Genomic DNA, 22107 nt, shown 5'->3' on the forward strand with positions numbered 1-22107 from the left:
AAAATTTTGAATTTAGACTGAAAGAAATAAAAATCATGCCAGCGCGCACCCGATATGACTAAAGAGGTCATAACGTGTGTAATCACGCGTGGCGTTACAATATGGTTTATACTTGCATTTATACTGGCTTTGTACGCAAGTAAAAATACAGTTATTCCCTTTTTGATGGGAATATTTTCGTAAAATCATATCTGAGTCGGACAAAACGGAAAATATGCATAATCTAATATAAAAAACCAAATAAAGCAAAGGTTTAATTTTTGTTTACGTTATATTTATAAAATAAGAAATGAAATTGATTGTAAGAGCGGAGCCTCGTACATTTTTGCTTAAAAGGAGGCTCTGACACTTGTATTGTTAAACTTTAAGTTACCCAATAAATAATGTTTATATTATTTTAGTGCACTCTGGAATCTACTTACCAAATATCGACTTTCGACTGCGTGTGGTCTGTCAGTCAGGAATAGATTAATTGAGCAAGGAAATAACGTAGCTTTTAATTGGTGAAAGACCCCTACAAACTTACTCCAAACACATCCTCTTTATAGTATTAGTGTAAAAGCTAGATTGTTAAATATATATGATCACAAAAATTCAAGATAAGTTATATAAAATACCTAATGCAAAATACGCTTTCCCCAATACTGCAGTCACTGTTGTAAAAATGCATTCGCGATGCAATGAATAATATAGGGGTGTCTGTCTGGCTCTGAAGTTTCAAGCGGCCCAGAGATCAGTTTATGCCTAGTTTCGTCCCAGTTACTTCCCAAAAAGTCCACCACAAACATATCTACTAGTTGGGTTGACGCCCGACTTTTTGGAGTAAATTGGGAGAATGCATGTCTATGAGTGGCATCGATCGCGGGGATCATACGAGTTTTGTTTTTCCCTTTTTGGGTTTTGTAACGAGCTTCGAATTACGATCCTGTGTCTGTGTGTCCTTTGTTTTGAAATGATTTTAGGATGGTATGAGATATTCCAAGATTATATTATTTTGGCACGTTTAGCTGTATCACTGTAAATTGATGTAGTACCATCAAGTTAATTTTTAATAGTAATAAGAACTAGGAACAATAAAAATGCTAAATGATCTGCGCTGCATTTGAATTAGTTGATGGTAGGCCTACCTGTATAACGGATTTATTGGTGGAATTGTGATTAGTGATGAGTTAAGGCGATCCTTCTCATAGCCTTACGCCTATGATAATCGCCTGTTTGTTCCCATTTCGAAGAGAAACGCCGTAAACTTCAATTCTTATTATACCAAGCTTTAATTTAACGCGTAATCTATATATGTATGACAATAAATGTGGGGAGAAATGTGATTATGATTCTATTTTTTGATATAATTTTACTTCACATGTTAAAATCAAATCATACTCAGCACATGCATACCTTATATGGTAGTCGCTTACGAGGTCTCAATTCAACGCAAGATAGCAGACTATTTATCCATTGTCAACCAAGTTTGTTTGGGAGGAGACTTGGCGCCATAAAATTTGAATAACAATCAGAATGGTACAGTCGATTGCATGTCAGGTTACCCTATATGAATCTTTATGTCGTGGTAATAGAGTAGAGTATCGGCAAATTTCCGAAAATAAACATTTTTGTTTAGTTACGCACTCCTCTCAATATCTCAGAGATTTCTTCACATACTATAACGAATTATTCAAATATTATTTTTATTTTCTTATCAAGGGCTGTAAAGTAATGTGATATATACTATAATATCTGTTGTCCGTGGACAGCGGAAAAACATCGTGTTTTTTCACCCCTCATTTACTTCAGGGGTTGATGTTTTAAAAACAAAACTACATTTCCATATGTATAATATTAGTATGGATTTGTCGACGCAGTACACAGCCTACCTGCGATCATGTGCAGGACGCAATGACACTTTAGAACCCTGCTCACCAAGGACGTACATCTGTTTCACATAATTGTGTATAAGCAAACTACACGTGCATATGCGAACATCCCTGACGCGCTACAGCAGCGAGGGAACCCTAGCAGCATCCAGAGCTCATTGTTATATTGAGTGTCGAAGCCTGACATGACATTTCTCATCTTTTCAGGTGTTGACGGACGCGGCACAATGCCCGAGGGCGTGGCCAAAGAGGCCGAGAAGCCCAAGGAGGAGAGGAAACACAAGGAATCTGACAAGAAGAGACATGAGGGCAACACTCAGGTCAAGGTCGAGCTGCTGGATGGATCGATTTTGGATCTCGCTGTCGATGTGAGTATAGCTTCGTTTACTTGCCCTTAGATGCCTTTAGATGGTAATTATATTGCGCAATAAGTTTGTACTTTATTGGATGAACGGGATAATCTGGGCCGCTGTAAATACCAGAAAATTAGACTTTTCATTTTGGTTAAATATCCTTTGGGATTGGAGAATCCCAAAGGATATTTTTGAATATTTTATAAATTCGTAATTATGACGGGAGCGTCATAATTACGAATTTACTGAGAGGCAACAATAGCATTCTCAAAGAGAGTTGATGTCAGACAAGCGGTCGGTTGTAAAACTACAGCCAAATCTTCAAAAATTTTAGATTATTTTTTAAGATCTGGTGTCTCAGCTTCGAATGAAACCGTACACGCGAGGATGTGAAAGATTGATTAATTGAAAACATAAACTATCAGATTGAGAGGCACAGGAAGGCATAATCTATATCTTGATAATAAATTACGAAAGACATGAAGAAAATATCAACTCCGTACTATTAGGTCAAGGACTTATCGGAACGACCGGTGCGTCACCATTGGTTGGGAAGATCGCCAAATGGCGCCGGTGTCCGCCGTAAAGTTTTGTGGGCAATCCTGATGAGGCGTTAATGAGGTCCAAATGTCTGGAGCTGTAAACAGAACGATGCCAATGCCTAATGAATTAACTGATGCCCTTTTCATTTATGTGTATGCGAACTGGGGGTTTTCCATCATATCTTAACGCGATCCACTTTCCGACCTTAACTGATCTGCATCGCAAATTCGTACCGTCGAGTTAATTTTTTGTATGAATGCGATTCATTTTAGGTACCTGAATTTAACTGAGTTCCATTGGAATCGTTTCGAAAAATTGATGGTCGACCTGCTGATTGCGTTTCTTGCCTGAAGTCTGATCACTCAACCTTATACCGGCTTCACGATATCAACGAACAGTTCGCCATACTTAAAGGTTTCGATGTACATAGCAGGTTTTTCCTTGAGGTAAAACAATGTTTGTATGTGTACTACCAGCTACACAACGTGCTCTTATTCCTGTGCGGCATCTGTCAGAGTTCGCCGCTAATGTAAACTGGACATTATCTAGAGCATTCCCGGTTATTTCCTCAGCTATGAGGCGTCTGAGCTCAGAATAAGATTTACTTTTTCTATTCTGCTTCCCAGTCTTCTGCACCATTTACTCTGGGGTTTGATCCTTCGCGGCATAACCAGACGTAATTTGTCTGTGTGTTATTATAACTATAGGTTTTGCCTGTTAGATGATCGTGACTTCATATCCTGAATTCAAATTCAAATTCAAATCATTTATTCAGAAATTAGACCTTCACAGGCACTTTTTCTCGTCAATTTTTATATTTATAGTTATTTCTCACAAGCTACAAACTACTGGCATTTCGGAACGACCACTGCTGAGAAGAAATGCCGAAAGAAACTCATTTGAACAGTGTTGGTCCCTATCATGCCAGATTGGCTTACCGTTATTGTTTCTTACAATGTTTTTTTTTCTAATAATATATAAAAGTACATAATGTACATAGTCAAAAGGTATATCAAAACAGGTTATGATTGTGATCCGAGTGCTGATTTTAATCCGAGCCTGAGATATCGTGATGAGTTTTAGAGAGAGCCATGCTATGATAATTATTAATCGTTAACATTATATCATCTGGTGATAATGGTGAATATTATTGTCATAGCTGGTGTATGCTTTCAGCAGGTGGCTTCGTGAAAACATTCCCGCACGCTGTGACTATAAAATCTATCTTATACATAAATTGATTACATTTTTTATACTTTTTTATTTAGTCTCAAGAAGATTGAGGGTTGCTGGTGTTGTTACATACATTACGTGATATATCTGCACCTTTTATTGTAACACAAGTTGATACACAAATTAATCATCACTTCTTTTATAATTCCACAGAAAAAAATCCGCGGCGCGGAGCTCCTAGACACAGTGTGCGACAAACTGAACTTGGTGGAGAAGGATTACTTCGGTCTGCTTTACGAGGACCGCGGCGACCCCCGCCTCTGGCTCGACCTGGACAAGCGCGTCTCCAAGCTGCTCAAGCGTAAGCGTACTGTATCACTGCCTGATGGTTTTATTCGCGTTGTTTACATTATTCATACAAATTGGAACTGGTAGTGAAGGCTTCTTCTGCGGCGAATAAAAATACGGCCCATCTGATGGGAAGCGGCGGTGGTGTAATGAGTAAGACGCCCGCTTGGGGATCGAAAGGTCTCAGGTTCATATCCTACTCGTGCCATTATGAGTTTGTATACCAATCTGACTCGTGTATAGTAGTTTTCATAGATCACCATTTGCTTCCGCTAAAGGAAAACATCGTGAGAAAACCTGCACATTGGCGGACAGTTTAGTTCACTAGTGTGTATGCGACTACCTGTCACAAGATGGCGGTATGTAATCGTAAAGTCATGTGAGATGCCTTTACGCGACTTGAATAAAGTCTGACACCAATATTAGCAATAATACACTCGATATCTCTGGTGACCGGGTCTGTCCTGGACTTCTCAAGTGTAAACATATTTAATCACTGCTTGTTTGTTTTGTTTGTAGTTTTCATTACATTGGGTTAACTTGTAATTGATAGATGTAAACTTAATAAATAAATATATACATATATTAGGACAAATTACACAGATTGAGCTAGCCCCAAAGTGACTTCTAGACTTGTGTTATGTGATACTAACTCAACGATACTATATTTTATAACATATACATATATAGATAAACATCTAAGACCCGAGTCAATCAGAAAAAGATAATTTTCCATCATGACCCGACCGGGAATCGAACCCGGGACCTCTCGGTTCAGAGGCAAGGAATTTACCACTGCGCCAGCGCCACCGAGGTCGTCAGTCGTCATTTAAAATAAAACATTGTAAATTTGCAAATGAAAGTTCTCTTTATGTGCAATTATTTCTCATTGTTGCGTGTTCTCGGTTTCAATCGCGGCTGTGACCGCGAAAATTAACGCGTTCCGTTAAATTTTACACAACAAACCATTAAATTTTGAGCCTCTGATTTTATCAGCCACTTGTTTGAAGTCGATCGTCTTTTTTTAGGAACGATGTGTTTCCTTTCAGCTGTCTTTGTATCTCTAACGGCGACTCCATTGCTACATAGCGCTCTGTCGTCCTCTAATACGTTGTCGCCGTCGACCAATGCAGAAATTGTCTACACACACACATCCATGTCAAAACCTATAAATAACAGCGAAGCTTTACGGAGCCGCAACGCAGCAATGGTGCATGGCGACATCCACGGGAAAATGTTTTTACTAGTACATTTGTTTTAACAAACTTATATTTTTTTCACCAGGCGAACCATGGCAGCTGAAGTTTGCAGTCAAGTTCTACCCGCCAGAGCCGGCGCAGCTTCAAGAGGAACTCACTCGGTACCAATTAGTGTTGGCTGTGCGAAGGGATTTACTTGAAGGTAATCTTACAATTCGTTTAAATTATTTTCTACTAGTTGTTTCGCGCAGCTCCGCGGTGAAATTTATCGGGTGCGTGCCATCGGTGTCTGGAGGTAGAAATTTAGGGGTCTCTATACGTATAAAAATTTAAGCCATAATGTAATATAGCGTACTGTATTATGGCATAAAAATTTTTAAGCATTATACGGTGTACGCATAATTTGAAGCATAACTATAACCTAATATAAAAATAACATATTTACCCGTATCCCAAAAATCAAATGCCTTAGACCGTATTATGCCAAAATATTTTCTGCTAAAACCGGCATGGCAAAGAATAATAATGATAAAAGGGACCCCTTAGTCAGTAATTTGGAAGTCTTTGTAGTTCCGGTCTTCACACGTGAGTGACCAGTATTTAAATTATAGGTAGAAATAAACATATATTTCTCCCGTTAATCTCTAAAGTAAAATTGTATAATTTTTTTTTTTTTCTCAGGTCGTCTACCATGTTCAGCGGTGACCCACGCGTTACTCGCCAGCTACCTCCTGCAGTCTGAGCTCGGGGACTTCGAGGAGTCGCAAGCTGATTCGGAACATTGCAAGCAGTTGAAACTTGTGCCCGCTTCTGCTTGCACGCCGGAGCTGGAGGGCAAATTGATTGAGCTGCATAAAACTCACAGGTTTGTTGGCGTTGATACTAGATGGCGTTAGTGGTCGCTTACAAAGGCAATGTAAAACTTCGTTTAGTTTCACCTGTCCCGATTGTCTGTTGTTCTTTTAATATAGTAATCATCCCCATCATATTATAGACTTGAAATTTCCAACATCGGTTTCCATGACAATGCATTATTATGATGAGCATGGCCTGATGATGCAGCTAGCTCTGCTCCCGATGAGCGACCTCCTCAACGGTTTAAAAACGTACGTTTGACATAATTTTTATAACAATAAAAATTATGTCAACGCGTGACAAAAAAAATCATGTTTTTTGTCACGTCGATTGCAACAAGATCTCTGATGACAATAAAAGCGTAAATTTTGTAATTTATTTTTGTTAACAGAGGCCAAACGCCGGCAGAAGCGGAATTGAATTATTTAGAAAACGCGAAGAAATTGGCCATGTATGGTGTGGACCTGCATCCGGCGAAAGACTCGGAAAATGTGGATATAACACTAGGAGTTTGCTCTTCTGGACTCCTTGTTCATAGGGACAAGTGAGTATTTGTATATACTAATATCAAAAATGTGTTAACCCTCTTTGGAAATGTTATTGTTGCCTATCAGCTGCCATAGCTGTGTTCCTTGGTAAGACATCCACGGGAGGACAGGGAGTAGTCTTACTCTAGGGCGGGAACACAGAGACTACACTAACTGTGTATATCTTTACTGCTGTACTGACTATTGTTAGATCTGTTTCTTTTTGTTTACTTTTTAAATTTCTTTTTAGCCTATTTGTGACCCACTGCTGGGCAAAGGCGTTCCCTTTCTGCTTCCACAACTCGCGATCCAGTGCGGTATCCCGCTATTCTGTCAGGAAGCGCTGTTAAGCTTACCTGTTAATAACTATAACTTTCATTCTTTATAATTAGCGGTGATGGTGTAATGGTTAAGACCCCCACCTGTGAACCGAAAGATTCCGGTTCGAATCCTACTCGTGCCACATGAGTTTGTATACCAATCTCATTCATGTGTAGTAGTTTTCATAGACTACCCCTTGCTTCCGGCGAAGGAAAACATCGTGAGGAAACCTGCACTCTGGTTGATTATCAACTTGTGTGTGAAATGGAGAAGGCGACAGCAAACCACTCCATTACTAATGCCAAGAAAGTCGTTATGTGTGTTTAATTCCACGTAATGACCACGACCCTCAGCCATTAGGAATACGACTATGAAGAAGAAGAAATCATTAAAAAAATCTGCTCTTTTCTTGACGTCGTGCCTTCGTCAACCGCCGCCCTCCACTTTACCACATCATCCCGAGGACCATATATAAATCTGCGCGCGTCGCCAGAAGTCTCTCGGATCCTTCGCTCGTCATCTCCAAGTGTGTCACAGCGGCTATCTGACTGGATCTCGTGCCTACTTCGATCTCACGATCCCTATCTACATCTCCTAATTAGAGCCTAATTTACCAAAAAATTGAAAAGTGAAAAAAAAGTAAATAAATATTGTACTATTTCTCGAAGCCTCGATTTAACTTTCACCTACCTTTAGACGAAAATCTTGTAATTGCTATATCTTCACCAGACTACGCATAAACCGCTTCGCGTGGCCGAAGATCCTCAAGATCAGCTACAAGCGACACAACTTCTACGTGAAGCTGCGACCTGGAGAATTCGAACAGTTCGAGTCCACGGTCGGCTTCAAGTTGGCCAACCACCGCGCTGCTAAGAAGCTATGGAAAACTTGCGTTGAACATCACACGTTCTTTAGGTAAACGAACTTTATTTGTCTATTACTATTATTATAAAGAAGTTAGCGTTTATGTGAGTTTGTATGTTTGAAGCGGATAGTCTCCGAAACTACCGAACCGATTTCGAAAATTCTTCACAAAAAAAAAATCTTTCACAATTATTAAGTTACATTATCCAAGATTGCTATAGGCTATGTTTTATCTCAAAATTCTCACGGGAGCGAAGCCCCGGGTAACATCTAGTTTATTTATTAAGGTTATTTATATTACATGGGTATTATTTTTATTATTATATTTACTAACCATAGATACAAGTGTTACTAACAAATATGAGTCACGGCTACCTACTTAAATAAATAAGTTATTCATTCATTCATTGATATTATTTCGTCTAGGGTCTTCAAGTTAGGTATTTTGTACGGAACAGCTGATTTTTATTCGGTGGTTAGATCCAAGTGCTCTGAGAGCGGGTTAAGGGATGCCGCGGGATATCTCTCCTTCGATAGATTGAGCCGAGTGACAGTATAATAAATTATACACCTATGGAAACACACTATCTATTGGTGATAACCGCATGAAAATCCATGCTGCGGTTTTTGTGTTTATCACGAACAGACTGACGCGACAGTGGACTTTGTTTTATAATAATGTAAGGATGTCTTTTGTATCTGTGATTTGCGTTAAAGAATCTGAAAATGAGAAACAAATAGTTAAACCAGTCGAATCCGTCCGTGATGTTAAGTGATAGAGTTAATCGACAAGAAATAAAGATAAATGGCTAACGGTCTATTGTGGCTTGTGACCAGACTGACGAGCCCGGAGCCAGCGAAGGGCAGCAGTCTGTTCCCGCGTCTGGGCTCCCGCTTCCGCTACAGCGGCCGCACGCACTACGAGTCCCGCGCCGCGCCCGTCGCCCGCGCGCCGCCGCACTTTACCCGCACCCTGTCGCACAGGCAGCTGTCTTCCAGGTCTATGGACGGTGAGTCGATATAATATACCCACAGACAAGTCCGGAGCCAGCGATGGGCAACGATAGCACATATTCCCGCGCTCTCTGTCATACAGACAGCTGTCTTCCAGGTCTATGAACGGTGAGTGGATAAAATATCCGTACAGATTGATAAGTCCAGATAACTGATCTATAAATAAATATATTAGGACAAATCACACAGATTGAGCTAGCCCCACAGTAAATTCGAGACTTGTGTTATGGGATACTAACTCAACGATACTATATTTTATAACATATACATATATAGATAAACATCCAAGATCCGAGCCAATCAGATAAAGATCATTTTCCATCATGACCCGACCGGGGATCGAACCCGGGACCTCTCGGTTCAGAGGCAAGCACTTTACCACTGCGCCACCGAGGTCGGTCTATCAACGGTGATTTTACATAATATCCGCACAGACACGTTCGGAGCCAGCGCAACGCCCTAATCCCGCGACTGAAGGCCTACCACGAAATATACAATCACGTAACACTATTGTCCACACGAATCTTTGATTACCCGCACTCTGTCGCATAGATAGGTGTTTTGTTGGAATATGACTGGTGACTGTACAGTATCTACACAGATTGACAAGTCCAGACAACTGTCTTTAAGATCTATGGACGGTGTGTATATGTATTGTGCGTGATATTATAAGGCGGGAAACAAACGCCTCGAACTTAACATTCCTACAAAAATCTATATTTATTGTGTTTCAATATTAAGAAGTCAATATTGTGTTGTGTGAATGCAGCGATTGAAGAGATGCGTTATGGCGCTCGCGCAAAGGGACAAACGAAAATGCTTGAAACATTGAAATTATTTTTATTGATTCAACTCCTTATAATCGAATGTAGGACAAGGCGACTACGGGATAAAAACTGAGTAATATATCTATATGTACACAATTTACATCATTACGTATCATAATACGTCATACAATATGGTATTGGCAGGCATGAAATTTTACGAGAATGTGACGTCAAAATTTGTATGATAGTTCCCATACATATGACAGAGTAGCTGTTCGTTTTTTTTTCTCCATATAAATTTTTATTACGATACGTTCTGCTAATCTCGTAGATTTGAATATAAACAATATTTTTTGGAATCACAAAATTTCCCGAGAAAAACGTATGTTTTCACTCAGTTCTGGACACGATACAATGTTTACATAACGAATGGGAATCGCACGCCAAATCGATGTGAATTTTTATTACTTCTCAACGTGTGAATCGATTCAAGACGGTTTGGGAAGAAAGTATGATATAAACAAATACACATTTGCTTTGTATATGCATATTCCAACTTTTAGTTATTGACATTTCGGTGTTTATTATCCCATGTAATTCATAAGAGGCGATTGAGGGATATTTTTATTAGACATCTGTGGTCAAGCACACTGGATGCTTCACTGGAGGTCCCGGGTTCAATCCCCGGTCAGGTCAGCGTGGAAAATGATCTTTTTCAGACTTATCGATGTGAGAAAACGATGCTTCTCGGTATAATTAGTACTTACATAAGTAGTATGAAATACGCATGACGCATTTACAAGTGGTTTCCTAAAAAAATGCATCTACTGCCAAACACAATCGCTTGAAATAAATGACATTGGATACTATTTGCAACCGTGATAATTGTTTCTATCATAAACAGATTGTAATCCCGCTCGCATTGTAAAAGTTGATTAAGTAGTTGCACATATGCTTCTTCATAGTCGTATTCCTCATGGCTGAGGGTCGTGGCCATTACGTGGAATGAAACACACATAACAACTTTCTTGGCTTTATTAATGGAGTGGTTTGCCATTGCTTTCTCCATTTCACACACAAGTTCATAATCAACCAGTGTGCAGGTTTCCTCACGATGTTTTCCTTCACCGGAAGCAAGTGGTGGTCGATGAAAACTACTATACATGAGTCAGATTGGTATACAAATTCATGTGGCACGAGTTGGATTCTAATCTGGGACTTTTCTATCCACAGGCGGGCGTCTTAACCGCTTCCACTTCACTACACTATCTTACTATTATTATAAGCTATCGGCTCGTCCTGGTTTCACTCGGGTACAACAATAATAAATTATTATGTTACAGCTACACCTTCTACAGGAATCACACTATCTATTAAAAAAACCTGCATCAAAATGTCACACAGACAGCGGGAAGCGACTTTGTTTTATACTATGTAGCGATACAAAATATTTCAAAAAATGTAATTGACGAATTTCGATTATATTTGGTAAATATAAGGATAAAATAAAAATAAAAAATATTTCGCAATTTTTACGAAAACACATTTTTGGAGAGCCCCTAGGAAGTTTTAACTCGTAAACAACTCTACGGATTTTTGGTGTCGTTTTCAGTGATGAGTAGCATTTTTAGAGGGTAAAAACCTTTCCACTGTGGTAGAGAGTGGTTTTAGTATAGTATTTATAGATCTGAAATAATAAAAAATATCTTATTTTACAAAGTCGTCATATTATTGTCTAAATATTTTGTCCAAATCTAATTATTCAAATTCAGTTTAAACGACCTTAAAGTTTTTGTTGACAAAGTCATCAACTATTCACATCTTTTGTTCAAAATTACAGCGTAAACAATGAATTAGCTAAATAAGTGGCCGGTAATTAAGATTATTAATATTTTTCACACGGGCGACCTCGCCGGGCCTTCTAAATTGATATATGTCATAATGCAAGTTATATGTAACTAGATGTTGCCCGGAGCTTCGCTCCCGTAGGAATTTTGAGATAAAATAATATGGCCTATAGCAATCTTGCATAATGTACCTGTCTTATGGTGAAAGAATTTTTGAAATCGGTTCGGTAGTTTCACAGATTACCTGCCTCAAACATACAAACTCACAAAGTAAAAATGAGTTTACGTAAAAAAAAAAACAATTGTGCTCGGGCAAGTTTGGGTACCTCCAGTTTACGCTCAGACGTAAATCCATCATTGAATTTATTCACGATTTAACCACTTTCATTATTGGTACGGTTCGTTTACGATATAATATACTCGTAGTATACGTAGTTTATTAAGTTACGATAAACACAAACTTTTGTTTATTAACAAATATCTACATATATATTTTTTAATTTATTTATTCAGGAATAACAAACAGTTATATAAAAAAAGATTAAACAAAATGATCTTAAACTAAAAGTGTTTGTACTTACATAACCCAGTACGTTATTCACATGTTAAATAATAAATTTACAAAACGATAATTCATAGGTAATTTTGATTTTACTACCAACTAAACGTACTGCTTTAATAAATTTCTCAAGAGGTTACATCAATACCCTAAGATTTGCTACAAAATAAGTGTGATAAGTTGATACGTATACTCTCATTTAGTGTACAAACATTTTGACACAGACGTCCTTGACGACCTCGCCGAATTGAACAGTGACTGACTCACGGCGTCACTACGCCAATCTGCACTGGGGATGATGTTCCCCAGTATTGAGACAGGAAGATTTACAATATCTTTCCTTTCGTTTTGCTGTCTTTTCTCTCTCTCTCTCTCTATCTCTCTCTCCCTCTCTCCCTGTCTCTCATCTTCACGTGCGCTTCTCTGTGTAACAGTCCCGAATTCGTTCTAAATGACTACATCCTTTTCGTGTCTCTTAGTCGTCCCAAAAGTGTCCCTTAGTCGCCTCATACTATATCAACGGGAGAATAAGTAATGTTGTGGTCCTATTCTAGGGCGTTACCACACGCCACAACTAACAAAAAACCTTTTCCTGCCATATGTCGGCTGAGAAAAGAGTTTTATACCGAAGGTTAGTTTGAAAGTTAAAAATATCTCTTAAATATAAAAAGAAGTTCAGTTTTGACACATATGTTGATTACTTAAAGTAACTACGGAGCAAAATCCTAACATTAATTTTTGATTGATTATATCTTTGAATAGATTGTATACTGCTCGGATTAAAATATGTTATTTACATTCCCGAGTTATTGCATAAAATCCTCCCCAATAATGCTCTCACTTTCATTGTCTGAAGTAATAGATATTTATAATTTATACACTATGTTTATTTTGGCAGTAGCCTCACTTATGATTGACATTGGATTTTTGTCTCTTTCGGGACGATATTCTCCTTAAAAGTGACGTCACTGATCTAGTAGAAGAAAGTGCAACGCCTATGAAGTAATCGATATTAATACACTGTTTACTCACAATCGAACCCGGAATTCGTCTCTCATATCTCTGTACCTATACTGTATGGGGCCAGTTGTGTTTTCAACGCGTATGCGCGCGGTTCGATCTCAAATTTAGAATTCGTGGCATATATACTAAGATTATTTTCTTTTATATACGGCCTGTATTTTTCAAGCGTAATGGCGCGATTCTCATTTTTTTAATTATTTAAATATTGGATTATTTTAAATTTTGAACAGTGAATTTCTAATTTTTTTTTTGTGTTGGAATTTGTATTTGAGATTTGAAATGCAAATGTTACTGACGCAGAAAGGTGGAAAATAGTTTATTTTTTTTGAGTGACTTTTTTTGCGAACTTGTGTGAAGAAATTTGTGAAAATGGTGTTCCGAGATTGCCTGCCTAATTGTGCTTCTAGTTAGTATTAACTTCAAATTTATTTTATATATATTTTATAAATACGTAATTTTGTAGTTACTTCTAGTTGTTATTCAAGTTTTCTATAAAAAAAAACGGCACTGGTGTTTAAAATAAAAGGTTTTAGTATTAGTTTTCTGTAAATTTTGAAGTAACTACTTTCAGCGGTTTCATATCTGTTTTAATGTCCAATAAGTGTTGGATTGATGTCCCGGCGCAAACGCACCTTTGTATGGATTTATGCCGGGCTTAGAAGATAAACATACAGTTAAATCTTCAAATACAGTCTGCATAAATTAACCGATGAGATCATAGATTTCTTTCTTTTTCTTGCGTGTTTCATTCGGGGCTGTGTCACTGCGAAGCCCGAGTCTGACGGCGTAACAAAATAAACCTTGCAATTCGGAGATTCAGCTGTGATTTCACGACCGGCCAACTGTATGGTGTCAACCCTCCTGGGGAATGCCTATTTAGCTGCTCTTATGTCTCTTAGTCCTCTGATTTCGAAATCGACTGAGTAGTTTTGAACAGTCTCCCTTCAACCAAACTCTTCGTTTTTATAATATCAGTGTAGAAGTTTACTACATACATGCATATTATCACGTCTGTTTCCAATAAGTATATATATTTTCCTTTCATCAGCACTTGATCACAATCATAATATGTTTCAGTATACCTTTTGACCATGTACTTTATTGTGTACTTACATGTTATATTACTGATAAAAAATTATACATAAATTTATATTTAAAAAATGGTAAGCCCTTCTGGCATAATAGGGACCAACACTGTTTGAATGAGTTTCCTTTCGGCATTTCTTCTCAGCAGTGGTCGTTCCGAAATGCTAGTAGTTTGTAGCTTTGGTAAACATTATTTAATTTAGAATATGACGTGAAAAAGTGCCTGTGAAGGCCTAATTTGTGAATAAATGATTTGATTTTGATTTTGAATAGGGGTAGGCAGAGACTAGGCCGAGATAGATGTTCACTTGTCACAATCCTGAGAAATCTCTCTCGCTTCCTCTATACTCATTACTCTCCCGGTTATGAGTGCTCCTGATTCCTGATATGTCTCTTACGAATCGAATTCTTCGTATACAAGTATATATGTAGAAGTATAGTAAGTTCAGAATCATTAAAAACTCATTCAATTGAATCTATTTGTTGCCATCGCGACCTGAATATCCGATGATATGATGTCATATTGTGTGTTTGTATGACTGTCTGTAAACTATACATGACCTATGTGATAATGGTCTGATAATGCTAAATTTAGACTTGAGTCTAGATTGCAAGCTGGATCCATAAAATTCGGCTGTGATTTTACGACCGGCTGCCCGCCTAACGTCAACACTCTTTGGGGATGCGGTTGTTTTGTTGCCGCTCCGCCAAAGAGTTGTCGGCTGAAAAGGCTTGTATTCTGCTTAATTAAAATACTATATTTTGGTTGACTGTTAATTATTTCTTAACTATTTATTTAGTTTTCGACGTTTGCTTGTCCGTCTGTGATCAAATCTTGCGAGTTAGATTAGTTAGATTTCTTCTACTTCCAGTTGACTTACAGAGTTGAGATTTCCCAAGTCGCTCGCTTCAGTTTCCATGACAATGCGTTATTATGATAAGCATGATCTGATGGTTTACCTGGAATCGGCTCCCTACGAGGGAACTCCTCACGGCACTGACATGGGTTTTTAGTCAGGCGTTAAGTGACACAAGATCTCTCCGACGACAATAAATTTTGTGGGAACAATGACATTTTTGAAAAAAAAAATCTTGTTTTTCAACAATTCGAACATAATTATATAATGTTTCTCAAATAAAAACATTTTAATTTAAATAGTTCCGGAGGAAGTCAATCTTAAGTTGAAAGAAGAATTTTTGATTTGATTCGTGGCCGTATATTTGTTCCCCTATATCACTGGTGAGAATTGAGAAACATTGTGTGTGTTTACAATCTGCGCATCGCATGAATGTAAATATTTTAACTATGTCTGCACGCGTGAGATTCTTTTCGCGTAATAATTCCGATAGTTCGATCCCGGCTATGCTAAATTATCGGTGGATTCTGCATACATTGCCGGTTTTTTCATTGCTGTAAATAAAAGCTGTTATACAAACTATACAAGGTGCATTCATTCGCGACGGCATCTGTTCGAGTCTGAGGGCATAAGATTAACTTCAGTGATGAGAGGATATCTGGAAATCGGATGGATATTTTGGACTGGTCCTACCACATTTTATTACCATTTTGTATATGAATAATTAAAATGAAGTAATAACGTTTATTATAAAATGTTACATCAAACCTGAAAAATTAATTTGTTGTTTTTCTATACACGGGTTTTATTTTCCCCAAATAAATAAAAGTTTTTTTTTTAATGAAAAAACCGAGTCTAATTTTAAACTATAGATTTGGAATTAGCAATATTTAAATAATGCCTATACGTTTATTATTTTTAATTACAATGGGCCACTTGTATCCTAGTGTTTTACGAAGTAATTAACTGGGCCACAACCGAGGCTAATCCACCACAGATAATCACTAGAATATGAAAAAGTTATTAGCTGGTCCACGGATCATATTTTCTTTGGGCCAGTTAATAACTAACTCAACATCCTACCATGGACGTCGTACGAGGCGACTAAGGTCAAGACACATGTGCCTTGGGAGCTGATATGTAACAATAGCATTCTCAAGGATCGTTGACGCAAGACAGGCAGTTGTAAAATCACAACTGAATCTTTCATAATTTTAACCATTTATTATGTTTATCTCGGGCTTTGAGACGCCACAGCCTCGCGAATCTCGGGGAAGACGAGAGAGAAAGATATATTTATTATTTATTTTCAAATATGTTATATTTAGAGGCTGCCCTATTAGTTTAAGTCCGTAATTAGTACATATTATGTTTAATCTTGCACATTGAAGTTTTTTTAATGTTTTTTTTTTTTCTTATTTCAGCTCTTGCTGAGAAGGATGACGCAATGCCCCCAGAAGCGGCTAAGAGGCACACCATGCCGCCCCAACCTGCGCCCAGGCCCGGCATCAAAGATAAGGTACAAATAATTATAAATAAATATATTAGGACAAATCACACAGATTGAGCTAGCCCCAAAGTAAGTTCGAGACTTGTGTTATGGGATACTAACTCAACAAATACATATATAGATAAACATCCAAGACCCGGGCCAATCAGGAAAATATCATTTTCCATCATGACCCGACCGGGGATCGAACCCGGGACCTCTCGGTACAGTGGCAAGCACTTTAACCACTGAGGATATTATACTTTTTGTTGTTTACACTATACCGTACTCGCGCCGGCTTCGCTTGGTTAAAAACAATCCATTATACATTTGAACCTCTCTCAGGAACCACACTATTTCTGAAAACCGTACTAAAATGCGTCTAGTTATTTTTTAGTTCATACGTACAATACAAGACATACTTGTTGTTACATTTTTATATGATGAATATTGTATACTAGCGATCACGCTCTATCGAATCTATTTGTTAAAACTGCATGAAAATATAGTTTTTGATTTTAACGCGAACAGAAGATTTGTACATTTTCGTGGAATATATATATATATATATATATATATATATATATATATATATATATATATATATCTTCGCGTCAGAGGGCTTTATTTTCTAATATGTAAAGATAAGTATATGTATATGACAACACCCTGTGAAGCCACAACAGTGTCTCTTTACACAATGAAAGTAAACACCCGCCACAATACCGATATGTTACTATTACATAACTCTGTCAACGGCCAGGCACGTATCTCCGTGGCGTGGTGGATGGCGGCCCGGTCGCTATTTGGACGTACTGGTTACTTTCCCAGCGCGGGCAAATATTTCTATTGAATTGTTCATAAAAAAGTTAAAACATATTATAAGCTAAAGTATGTTTTGTCTCGTTCTATCAATGCCAAATGCCGTGTCGAAACATATCTTAGTTTAAAAATTATCGTTTTGCCACACATCTTTATGAACGGCTCTGGGTGCGTTGTGTTTGTGTCCATCAGAACCACGGTACTAGCGTGCTTAGTGTGGGCCGTTGAGTGTTGTCCATTTATTATAATGAATTCAAATTGATTTACTGTCTCGTTATACAGTTGTCTTTATTAGACGCGTTGAGTATGATGTGTAATTTTTTTTTGTGCGAAAATTTTTACTTTATTTTCTTGTAACATAATTTTGAATGTAGTCGATTTTCTAGAATATTATATAGATATACATTTATAGCTATGGCAAGTAGAAAAGTATGTTATCGTCCATTCTTCAGGGACGCGGGAAATAAGTCAACATTATCTTTACCAGTGATATAGAATGGACTATAATGAACTTCTATACCTGATTCATCTCTACTATAGTCTTATAAATGTTATTATCATTCACACTACAACTAAATGAGTCACGCATGACATACTACATAACATGACTAATGTCATCTTTACATAGTCAATACTAAACTTATTATCATGTATTAGAAAACATTTGTATATGGCGCTTTTGTATTAGATAAATATAAATAAATATATTAGGACAAATCACACAGATAATTTAGCCCCAAAGTAAGTTCGAAACTTGTGTTATGGGATACTAACTCAACGATACTATATTTTATAACAAATACATTATATAGATAAACAACCAAGACCCGGGCCAATCAGAAAAAGATCATTTTCCATCATGATCCGACCGGGGATCTAACCCGGGACCTCTCGGTTCAGAGGCAAGCACTTTACCACTGCGCCGCCGAGATCGTCAATTAGATGTTTTGTGGAATGTGAATGCACTATACATTATGATACAATTGTTGATTATTAAACACGGGGCGTGAACCGGAGCGCAATAATAAAGCCGAGTATTGATCAATGCGCGCGTTTGTTATACCTTTTTCAACACACTTGATATCGACAAATGTGAGCCAATATGTCGAAAAAAATACCACAGGCCGTAGTGTGACTTTGCCATTCGATGTCGACCGCTGAAAGATTTCGATGTGAGACACAGCGAACCAATCACGTTCGGTGCGGTTGTTGTTGCGTCGCAACGGTGCGGCGTCGCACAGCGAATCGGCTCGATAGTTAGATGCGAATAGCGTATAGTACCGTAATAGTTATATCAGTATATCTACAGGGTGACTTTTTTATCACAGCTGATAAAAAAGTCACCCTGTAGTCCATACTGAACAACTTTTACACTTATCTTCCTATTTATAAGTTTTATATTTTCATTTTTTTTTTTCATTTATTTGGGTCTACAAACAGTATCTCACTATGACTACTACTGTGTACACATAAATAAATAAATAAACTTTTCATATGGGCGTAACACCGAAATCGCGAAAAAAATCATGTGAGCCGTACATTTTCCTCGATTTTGGCATTTGATTTTGTTATAGGCTGATTTTTTTCTCGCGATTTAGTGGTTACCATACGAAAGATTGATAACTATCGTTGACTGATCATGTAGACAAAAAGCTTGTATAATGTGGCACAGACGAACATTTCGAGCAATATTGAAGAGGTTTTTAAATATATCCTTAGTAAATTTATAGTTCTAATATAGAGGCGCCATCTGTTGATTATTATTAGTACGGTAACTGGACTTAGCACTCACGTTTTGTTTATTTTCTGCGGCTGCGACCAGATCAGGATAATAGTAAGTTTGGATATAATGAATGAAACGATGTCCACTGCTGGCTACACATTATCGCCGAAATTAAACAGATGCTGACGCGAATCCATGAACATTGCGTAGTTTTTACGATAGCCTTTATTTACCGCAATGAAAACCCAGCAATGTATACCGAATCCGTAAAGTTCGGCAAACTGAACCGCGATAATGTATTGCCAGTTTACTTGCTACACACATTATCCGCATATAATTAAGTGTATTAGCAATAAATTAATGTCACTTAAAGTCGTGACATCTTAAAATGGAAGGATTATGTGTTAGCAAGACTAAATCTCCATTTGAAGAATCCAAATTTCAGTGCTAAGTCCCATTACTATGTAACATGTAACATTTTACGACTTATTATAATTAATGCATGTGTGGTGTCAATTGGCTTTTTCGTAATGTTTGTCATCATGCTAAAAGAGAATACGTTTATTATGCTTTTATAAATATTACAAAATGGTTTTCCCAAAAAAATTTTGTAACCTATGAGTCAATCAGGGATTTCTGTTAATGAAAAATGATTTCTTAAATAAACATTATAACTTTGATAATACAAGAACTAATTTATTATCAATATATATTTGAAGTTATAATTTTTCAAATCGTAACGTAAATTATTAACTGTTATTTAAATTCAGTCAAATGTTTCCCATTTTCGTTCCGACCGTATCAACAATGGCAATATTTGTGAAATGTCACGAGATTTTTAAAATTGGAATGTTTGCTTTCAATCGACGTATTCCTGCACGAAGTTAACCCTAAACACAACAGCATAATAAGATATTCTATAAAGCTGTCTAACCCATAACATTGCGCACGCGGCCGGACAGCTGCGCCGTCGCTCCGGCGGCACGTTCAGCGCGTCGTCCGCGAGTTCGCTCGAGGGCGAGTACTTGCCCGGCCTGCCCGGAGACAAGGTGCTATCACTCATCACCTACATAACAATGGATGAATGAAACTTGTCAAATACGTTTATAAAGAAACTGGCTACTTGATTCGGCTTCGCACTGGTGCAGTGTTCTAACTAGATAGATAGACAAATTATTTATTTGCTGCTTTAACACACAATTTACGTGATAATAATTAAATATAAAAAAAACTAACTACACTAAACATATAACAAAACTGACATGAATTTGTGTGTCACAGTGCACAAATAGGCTACAGCTCAGTTAAACGCTACCCACCGGGAGTAGCAGCCGATTCTGAGCTGGCGCCCTGAGTGTCCTCGGATAATATTTGAAAAATTTAAATTGTATACAAATTGGATTTAAAGAAAAAGTCAACATAATCAACTATCTAACTAATATTGTAAATGCTAAAGTAAGTTCGTTTGTTATCTATTCACGGTCTATCTACTGGAGCAATCTTTTAGAAATTTTGCATACATGTAAATCTAAAGTATGGTGAAGGACATAGGGTACCTTTCATCACGGAAACGGAAATTTTCGCGGGCGAAGCCGCGGGCTAAAGCTAAATTATACATATAAACATTTTGAATCATTCGTCTATTAAAAATATACACGTATCAAAATCCGTTGCGTTTTAAAGATTACATAGGGACAGGAAGCGACTTTGTTTTATACTATGTAATGATTAGACCATCAGGCTGCAACGAGGTTCGGATCTCATTTGTAAGGGAGATATTAGAGCACCCGTAACCGAACAGTGTACGAGCGAGTGAAATTTGTCAGGACCGTAGCAAGTGGAAATCCCTAGTCCCTGTCTACCCCCATGGGAAACAAGCTTGATAATATATGTATGTAGACCTTCACGGCCATTTTTTCACGTCAAATTTGCAAGTTTCAATCATCCGTCTTAAATTTCCATTCCTCATTCATTTTCTTATAAAATTAGGAAATAGTGTCATCTTTTCTAATTGTTTTAGTGCACTGTTCTATATACATATTAGTTCACAAAATTAGCCATAGACATACTAACAACTAACAGACCAAATAGATAAATAGATGAAGTCTTTATTGCACTATTCACAGAGGAATCATAAGTTATAACTAGGTATTCCAACAATTAATTAAAGTTAAAATTCAAACTAGTTTATGCCATTAAACTTTTAATATATTTTTAATCGTCGCAGCAAAGAAAATACTTACACTACCCGCCATCTTGGGTATAAACAATTCTTAAAAACGAACGTTTTGTTATTCTAGAAACCTCCGCCGGGGGCAGTGAAAGTGATGCCAACAGCTCCGGAGAAGAAGGAGAAAGAGGAGAAGAAGGTAGCAGTAGCAGAACAGAAGAAGCCGGCAGAAAACGGTAATAATTTAAATCCATACTAATATTATAAATGTTATACTTTGTCTGTCACGCTTTCAGCGATATACCGCTGCGCCGATTATGATGCAATTTGGAATAGATATAGCGCTAATGACCTTTAAGATACAGGCTACCTTGGCCGGAGCTGCGGTCAACGGCTAGTTGCTCCATACTTTCTTAAAGGGGAGAATGAGAAGTCGTAGACAAACTTTAAATATTTGTATCTTTCGATAAGTTATTTGCTCGTTAAATCCTTTAAGCTACTCTGTGAACTAAAGACGATATATTGATATGGTATATAGAAAAATCTAATACCCAAAATTACTGAGTTGAGTAATTCTGACAGTGTATTTGAATGAATATTTGTCCATAATATTTCAGGAACGGACACATCCAGCGACCCTGGTATCACAAACAACGTCGACACCACTCCAAAAAAATCCAAGGTAAGTGCCACAAC

General features: G+C 37.4%; 1 protein-coding gene across 9 annotated transcripts in view; it reads left to right on the forward strand.

The window, feature by feature from the left end:
• Positions 1–22107, forward strand: part of LOC128680008 (protein 4.1 homolog) — a 79647-nt gene that overhangs the window by 42572 nt on the left and 14968 nt on the right. For 4 of the 9 annotated variants that reach the window (XM_053762656.2, XM_053762651.2, XM_053762650.2 and 1 more), the window contains 11 exons: positions 2079–2239; positions 4154–4307; positions 5573–5689; positions 6169–6352; positions 6734–6886; positions 7920–8105; positions 8892–9064; positions 16632–16726; positions 20204–20290; positions 21542–21647; positions 22029–22093. In XM_053762656.2, coding sequence (XP_053618631.1) covers positions 2099–2239; positions 4154–4307; positions 5573–5689; positions 6169–6352; positions 6734–6886; positions 7920–8105; positions 8892–9064; positions 16632–16726; positions 20204–20290; positions 21542–21647; positions 22029–22093 — 1461 coding nt within the window. In that variant the 5' untranslated portion in view covers positions 2079–2098. Of the gene's footprint in view, positions 1–2078; positions 2240–4153; positions 4308–5572; positions 5690–6168; positions 6353–6733; positions 6887–7919; positions 8106–8891; positions 9065–13334; positions 13671–16631; positions 16727–20203; positions 20291–21541; positions 21648–22028; positions 22094–22107 lie in introns of those variants that run through there. The other 5 variants (XM_053762652.2, XM_053762654.1, XM_053762653.1 and 2 more) reach the window with 5 other exon arrangements.

This window comes from Plodia interpunctella, chromosome 22, assembly GCF_027563975.2.
Source record: "Plodia interpunctella isolate USDA-ARS_2022_Savannah chromosome 22, ilPloInte3.2, whole genome shotgun sequence".
Taxonomy (NCBI): Eukaryota; Metazoa; Arthropoda; class Insecta; order Lepidoptera; family Pyralidae; genus Plodia; species Plodia interpunctella.